Source organism: Halyomorpha halys, unplaced genomic scaffold, assembly GCF_000696795.3.
Source record: "Halyomorpha halys isolate HHAL.00 unplaced genomic scaffold, Hhal_1.1 Scaffold759.1, whole genome shotgun sequence".
NCBI lineage: Eukaryota > Metazoa > Arthropoda > Insecta > Hemiptera > Pentatomidae > Halyomorpha > Halyomorpha halys.
Window position 1 is genome coordinate 846,712 of NW_027110136.1, and position 8,429 is coordinate 855,140.

At 29.7% G+C, this 8,429-nt stretch overlaps 1 protein-coding gene and 1 long non-coding RNA gene across 7 annotated transcripts in view; one reads left to right on the top strand and one right to left on the bottom strand.

Annotated features, from left to right (window-relative positions):
• Positions 1-3,472, top strand: part of LOC106685939 (LIM domain only protein 3) — a 254,487-nt gene extending 251,015 nt beyond the window's left edge. For all 5 annotated transcript variants that reach the window (XM_067048253.1, XM_014428957.3, XM_067048255.1 and 2 more), the window contains 2 exons: positions 2,061-2,205; positions 3,035-3,472. In XM_067048253.1, coding sequence (XP_066904354.1) covers positions 2,061-2,205; positions 3,035-3,136 — 247 coding nt within the window. In that variant the 3' untranslated portion in view covers positions 3,137-3,472. The remainder of the gene's footprint in view (positions 1-2,060; positions 2,206-3,034) is intronic.
• LOC106685940 (uncharacterized) overlaps positions 1-7,016 on the bottom strand; it is a 16,670-nt gene extending 9,654 nt beyond the window's left edge. Inside the window, exons 1-2 of one of the 2 annotated variants that reach the window (XR_001343926.1) lie at positions 6,831-7,016; positions 5,336-5,516 (exon numbers count right to left, since the gene is read on the bottom strand). This is a non-coding gene — a long non-coding RNA (uncharacterized lncRNA). Of the gene's footprint in view, positions 1-5,335; positions 5,517-6,438; positions 6,645-6,830 lie in introns of those variants that run through there. The other variant, XR_010843669.1, reaches the window with a different exon arrangement.
• Positions 7,017-8,429: the final 1,413 nt, after the last annotated feature.

An 8,429-nucleotide genomic window follows, 5' to 3' on the forward strand; every position in this document is an offset into this window, starting at 1 on the left:
AATAAAGGTGATTATTTGAAAATATTTATTTATTTATAATTTCCCCCAAAAAAACGACAGGACTTTTTGAATGACCTGGTATTAGGCGTACCAAATTAAGTTTGTATTTGTAAAAACCAGAGCTTGATATTTCAGTTGCGAAAATCGTCCAATTTTTCAATTGTTACTGAATAATTCTAAAACTAAGTTCCTGATAGAATAGTTTCTTAATTACATAAAAAAGATTTTAACAAATTGAAGCAAAAATTAGATCTGAATATCCATTATTTTTTTAGCTCCCTACATTTTACATAATAATAAGTAAATAAATAAAAAAAATTTACATGATAATCCTTATTACGTCAGAAATAAACCCATCCATAAATACCTCACTATCCCATTCTTAGATATTTGACCTGTAATAGATATACATCCTTACACTCCAAAAACATTACCCACCCTAACCCATTAGTTCTTAATCTCTCATCCTTAACAGTCTCTTTAATCCTCCAAGGCGTCTGAAATGAAGATAGCCAAGGATCTTCTAATTTAAATCAATGATTGAAGTACCACCATTAAGTGGCTCCTTCCTAAGATTATCATGTGTTCTGAAACATTTACTTATTGTATTTTATTTATACAGTTGTAAATTTCAATTAATTAATATTTAAAAAAGATATTAATAGGCTGTAATATTCTTTTAATTATGCGATAATTTTTTTTTTGTATCCCTGAATTGATAAAGGTAATAATGACACAAATAAAAAAAATGTATCAATATTCTAACAATTAAATTTTGATTCTATAAGTATAATGATAAGTAAAACCTCCAGTTGTTACTTACATAGTTAGCTTTCGTAGAAACTAGAATGATACTTACGATTTTAAGCAAAATCATCCCACTAAATTCCAAAAGTACGCGCCTCTCTTCTTTTCCTAACATCGATATAATATACAAGCTGAAACCTAAATTAACTCTAAGCGACTATAATTTTTAAAGAGTTCTCCAAACATTGACCTAAAACGCCAACTATTGTCGTAATGTCTCTCATTTTGGGTAAATTTAGTCAAAATATTTATTCTATATGAACAATCAAGTAGAACGAATCTGAAATCAATTAAATTAGATTCAATTTCAGCCAATAAAAGAATATTTGTCTCGACATTTCTCTTAAAATATTCAACAAGTGAAATTTGAGAAAACAATCAAGTTGTAATTATTAAATCATTATTAGTCGGTATTAATTAGAATTAGAATTACATTTGACCGATACGTATGTTTAATATCAAATGTATAAATAATTTTAAATCTTGGTGCTAAGAAGGAAGGGTCCGAATTGTGTTCTATTTGTAGCCAATTAAAACCGAGAAATAGAGTCCAATAAAAGATCATTATTGGTTTTTCATCCCAGCAACCTTGTTATGGCTGAACATTAATCACATTTCTAATAGACGCTATTGTAGACCTAGGCCTAAAAATTCATCTTCAGCTTTTGTATCGAACTGATTCAACTTGCAGCCAGTTGACCAGTTCGTAGGTTGATATACAACACGTTGCACTTAAGAGAGTGGACAAGTAAAAATAAAAAAAAGTTTCACCCCTAGACTGCAACTTTAATGTTAAGATTGTATTTAAAAAATGCTGTAAATTACAAAATTTGGTTTATACATTTTAATTAATTATATAAACTGATTACAAATGTTTATTATTGAAAAAAAAATAAACCAAAACATGTTTACAAAGTCCAAGTGGCCAAAGGTTGGCCAACATTAAATAGTTTTGTCTACTATTTTGTATCTTCAGTGACAACCACCCAGACTATCTTTATCCAATCTATTTCGTATGCAATCTTTCCTAATTTGGCCTGCCACTCTCCATATGTATCTCATTTCCATCGCGGTGATTCTGCTTAGTTGCTTATCAAGTGGTACCCCAGCTTTCACTACACTAAAGGAGGGTAGGTAGGTATACAGCCTTGAAGATATGTACTTTAACATTCTTCTCTATCTCCCTCTTCCCTATAACTGTGTTAGTTAAAATATAGGTAAATAATAACTTATTTTTTTTCTTTTTTTTATAGATTCTGTGTTGGTGATAGATTTTATCTCTGCGACAACAAAATACTCTGCGAATATGATTACGAAGAGAGATTAGTTTTCGCAAACATGGCCTACAACCCAAATCAGCTAGCTCAACTAAAAAGACAAGCCAATGGACAAATTCCAGTAAGTCATTATAAACGAGTGTTCTAAATTATGTCAATAATATTAGTAATTTTCAAATATAGATCCTTTTAGTTAGTAAGAGTAAAAGATTGTAACTAGCCTAATCAACAATTGTATCATTTTTTTTTCCAAAAGAACTCAATATCTACTAAACCTCAATAAAATTTAAAAAAATAATCAATTTTCTGATTATTTGTGATAATAAAAACAATTAATATTTGAAAATTAAAAAGTATTTGTTTAGCCTATGTTACACATAAATACTTCATGTGAATATGTATTTCACACATTCTCATTACATTCATGTTCAACGAGTAATTAATTATATTAATTTCTTTTTACAACCTAATTATTCATTACTTAACAAGTATGAAAATATGTGTGTTACCTATTAAAAATATTCTGATTGATATACATAATTATATCATTATGGCTTGTCACTAGATGAAATATTCGTATCTTCCATCAAAACTTAATAACCAATTTTTACTTTTTTTTTCCTCTCTTCCCACTCTAAAATTATTACTCTGATACTGATGTAATACTGCCTCAAAACACAATTCTAGTTCAAAACCATTATTTTCCAACAACATTTTTGTATAAGGTTAATCATTGTAATTTATAAATGATTATTTTTTTATTTAATTGAATAAGTGAAAAGTTTAAAAATTAGCAATATTTTGCCTTCTTACAGTTATTAATAGTATATCAGCAGTTTATTTATTTATAATTACAGTGTATATTATATAATTCTCAATTGTTAATTTATTGTTTTCTTTTATCGTATTGCAATAATTATATATATTAAATAAATCTTGTTATCTTACAGTCACCATCGTTGGGCCCTACCCCTGTGAGGAGTATAGGATCTGGTGACCTCAACAACAACATGTCCCAGCAACAGTCTGTACTGAAGGCACCGACCAGCTGATAACCAGTTGTATATTTAAATAATTCCAAAGCCTAAGCCCACCTTTGTGTGTCTCTCTCTCATTCTCTCCTAAAGAGTTACCTCCCATCTGCCGCATTCATGTGATAGTTATTTTTTGCAAAAAGTGACTAAATTTAAAAATGTTTTATGATGTAATAAAAGAGAAGAGGGATTTGCGTTCCCGAGGCTGCAAGGACTATTGTAAATATTAAATTTAAGTTTTAGTCTCGCAAGCACGAACCCTTAAACAAGTATTATGCATATAGATTATACCTGCATGTTTAGAAGGACCTCATGTAAATATGAAATTTGTATATTGCTTAACGGATATTCCTATAATAAATAAAATTTATTGGTATAGACACTTAAAGTTATTGATTTAAAAGAAAAAATACTTGCAAGGACTCATCAGCTTCAAATATGTACATATTATGGAGTATAATTTTGCTTCAACAATAAATTATGTAAATATTTAATAGAATGTTTTTGAAATAAATGTTAACCAAATATAGGTTTTATAACAATAAAATTGAATCTTCATTTATTTGTGATTTGAACCTTCTTTCCTTTATTACCACTATCATTTAATTAGATATACTTTAAACACCCAGAAATTGATCTTATCGATATCTCCTCAGTTTGTTATCATAATATATTTTGCAATAAGTATAATTATCCTTATCTTATCATATTAATATATAAGTACATCATAAATGCATTCTGAAATCATAAAATAAATGTCCACAAAATATTTCAATGAACTTTTCTGGATAAATAGAAGCAGAAACATTAACCGCTAAATGAATGCTTACAATCAATTATGTCATGACCCCATAAATTGGCCATTACTATCAATCTTGACCATATGAAGTTAAATTTTCCAAAATATTTTAATCTGTGAATTCATAATTTAGTTTATTATAATCAATAATCGGAAAGTAACATTTATTTTTCCCCTCTAATAATAATCAAATATATTATGAATTAATGAGACTTTGACCTGAATAAAGAATAGATAAGTATTTAAAAAAGAAAGTATTAGAGTGGTCAAGACTTAGTTCAGAAGTCTTCTTTGAGAGACGAATAAGTGTTGTAGTTTAAGAATTAAGTAAGGCTGATTAAATTATTGACATTTTTTATATTTGTGCATCAATGTAATAAAAAAAATGCTTCTATAGTTTAAATTTGTTGTAAAATAGTAAATACATTGACTTTCTTCATTTTAATGTCTTAAAATGCAATATATTAAGTACATTACATTTTATAATACATGCATTTTCATAATGTGATAAACTACCAAATGATTAACCCGTTGAAAATGCAATAACATATAACTTTTTTGGTTTTATAAGATTCTGTGTTTTTACTAACCAAGGCAGAATACAAGCCAGAAGTTGAAATTTATACCAATAGTAATGAAGTTTAAATTTATACCAAGTTTTTCTCCTAGAAAAAAACCAACAATATGATAATCAAATTATTTAAAAACAATCGAGCTGCAAGAATGATTCAAATCTGGCATCTAAATGCAGATCCGTCTTCGATTTGAATCTCCACCAGGTTCAACAATAGCTTTAAGATGATCTGTTATAATCAATCTCAATTAGTACTTATGAATATTAAAATATAAAACATACTGACATTATTCTTAAAGCTCTGAAAATCCTAGAAAATGGCAATTTGGCAGAGAATGGCCTCAGACTATGCTTAAATCTAATTACTTAGAATCCAATAGAATATTTTCAGGATTTTATTCATCATAAGTATGTATGTAATGTTATAAGTAAGTATGTATTAGATCCAAATGTTAGAGAAAATAATTTTACATTAAATTCAAAATAACGAAATAAAAATTCAATACATCTAAAATGCTTACATAGCTTATAAAAATGCCTGAACTATAAAATACTTCCTTTCAACATCAAAAGACTAAGTAAAATCCAATGATATTAACTATTAAACCAATATGAGACTGAAATAATATTTTATAAAATTAAATTATTTAAGAGGTATGTAAATTGTTTACCTTAAAAAAAAATTAATAAAGAAATAATATTCATTCATCACATCATTCTGTAAACCATTGTTAAAAAGGAAAGTTAATAACTATAAAATATCAAATGTTCACATTTAATTTCAACCATTACATAAAAACTAGCAAATACTAATATTTACTTTAAAAAATAACAATATTTTTACCTGGGTGTAGAATGGAAGCACTTAACCAGATCTAACATCACTTAAATTGAAAGTTCCAATCACTTACACTTTGAATCTAGAACTATTAACAAGTGACATTTGTACCAACTGAAGCTGTATTTTGAGAAAATAAGTTCTATGATTACTCTGAAGGTAAGTTTTATTCATATAGCCTTGAACACTGTAAAACAATATTCTTTGCATCATAATTATCTATTTATAAGATTAAATATAGTTTATATATATATATATATAAAAATCAGATTATTAATATTATTTATTATTTTATTAACAAACAAACGAGCTTTTTCAATTTTCTTCGCCATCTACAATACTAGGAATCTTATTGAAGGTGTTCAATTGCTTTTACAACAGCCGTATTAATAGACAGCCGACTATCCGATAGCATAAATTTATAAATGAATGGGGGGATCCCTCCGTAGTAGGTTATTTGGAATACATAAACTGCTCTAATTGGATATAGAGAAAGCAACAAATCCTCTGCTGCAATACAAGATTAAAATTGCTACGTTATATCTTTTTTAAAACAATAACTTTTTTTCTGGAGAACACACCTGCCCCATTTGATGACAATTAAAAACTAATCGCGATACTCTTATTCGCCCTACAAGGAACAGGAATAGTTTCCAAGCAATTTAAATTTGTAATTTCCATTTTAATGCGACAAAAAAAAAAAGAAAAGAAACAATTATATTTTGTATAATGTATTTTGTATGCAAAACATTGAATGCATCAGTGAAACGTTTTTACATTTTTGTTTCTTATGAAACAGGAACGCTTGATTGTTGTTGTTGTCTGGGGCTTAAGGGCGTAAAACCCTGAGGTCATCAACGCCCATACAGGAACGCTTGAGTTAACTTTGTGTTAAAACCTAAGGTAGCTCAAGTTTACTGAAAACGCTTATGCACGTTTTTCCAAAAATATTGATCATAAATTGTTATCAAACATGCTTCAGTATTGCATCTACATTAGAGGAAATGCCTAGAGATAAGTACTTATAAGTAGAACTTAACCTTTATTTAAATGTTAATTCTAGACAATAACATTTTTTGAAACCTTCCCGACATTTATTCTAATAGTACCTGAAACACACAAACTTGCGGCATAACATCGCGATCAGCTTTAATGGTGGCACATCTCACTCAAAAAAAAAAATAATAATAATAATTTTTATTATTTTTCATTTGACAAATTTCATAGATTGTACTATAGACTAAGTTACTTTGAGACAACTCTAGTAGCTTCGGTACAATCTGTAAAGGATACACCATACACAAAAAAATATCTATCTATGCTACTACTAACTATGCAATATGCCTGTTTCTAAATAAAGAAAACACTTTTTTGTTTTGTTTTTTTGTCAGATGTGCCCCTATTAAAGCAAATCAGTTTTATATTTTTTCAATGTCAAGGAATAGCGAACATGTAGATATATTAGCAGTAGATCGTTGTACCAGTATCGAAAAATTTATACCTTTTAATTGGATGACAACTGTGCTTGTAACCAAAAGGGATGAACAAATCCACTAAGTATCCACTGGAGATTGGACATGAATATTCCTCAGTTTATGGTTTCAGGTTATAACCCATAACAGAAATATAGCTGGGCAGGTCTAATGCATAACCCCTAAAACATTTTTCCAGAAAACTCAAAGTTTTTATTTTTGCTTCCTCGGTATGTAAGATAAGGAAGTGCCAATCACCTTCCTCATCTTCACTTCTCATCCTGACCAAATATATTTAAAACTATAATAGTGAAACTAAATAGCTTTCCAGCACATCAATTTAGATTCTGCCTATGGCATTCCACAGTCCAACAAGGCCTCAAAATCTTCGAATATGTCTTTTCATCTCTGAAAGGAAACAACATTGTTGGTGTGCCTTTCTGAACATAGTATAAGCTTTCAACCGGCCATGGCATGCTGGATTACTTTTTAAGCTCAAGTCAATATTACCTTAAACCTTATCCCTTATCTTTTGCTCCAATCTCTTAGATCACTCCCTTGGAGTACACAGTGGCTCTGAGTACTTCAATATCTATCCTGTCGAAACAGGGGTCCCCCAAGGCAGGGTTTTGACCTTTATATCCTCTACACTACTGAGATTTCATTCAATCCCGACACATTTCTGGCAACATTTGCTACCAATACAGCTGTCTTATCATCACATCCTGATCCTGTAATAGACTCATTTAGTCTCCAATTACACCTTACCCAAATCGAGCAATGATGCAATCCATGGCAGATAAAATGTTAACAAATCTAAATGCACCCATGTGACTTTCACCCTCTGCCTCAGTTTCTGTCCTGTTCTATTTAATAGTATTCCACTACCCAAATCCGACACAGATCTTGGCTTCATCTTTGACAAAGGACTCACCTGGAACCCCCATACTAGACTTAAAAGACAGGAACTCAACAGACGATTTAGCAAACTATACCCAATACTTACTAGGACCTCCCATCTCTCAATAGACAACAAACTTCTGATTTACAAGACTATTCATAGGAACTATTCTGGACCTATGGACATGAACTTTAGGGGACAGCTAAACCTTTAAATGTCAAACGTATCCAAAACCGTCAGAATCATAGTCAACGCACCATATTATGTTCCCACAGAACACCACTCCATGACCTTCATGACCTGGTCCTTGAAATTTAAATTCTCAACATTTCATAAAAACGTTTCCAATTATCCAAATCCCGTTGAATAATCAAAATCCAAAAAAGAATCATCAAAATGCCTATGGCTATGAGACTTATTGTACAATAAATTCAATCTTTGGAATTATTTGCAATAGCCAGATTTCCCACTTATGTGCAGTGTTTTTGGCTTTAATGCTCATATTCAACCTCCACTGGCTCAGTACCAGTGAGGTGGCAAGAAGGCTGTGCTGTGATCTTGAAGAGCCCTGCTCTGCATCTCTCGCATGGGGAATAGAGTGGGCTTGGGATTCTCATTCCAAGCATGTAAATGTCTATACTAGAATAAAATAAGATTTTTTTAAATTTTATAAATTGTTTTATTTATTTATTTTCTATCTATGATTTTGGTGTTAATGTTATCAATT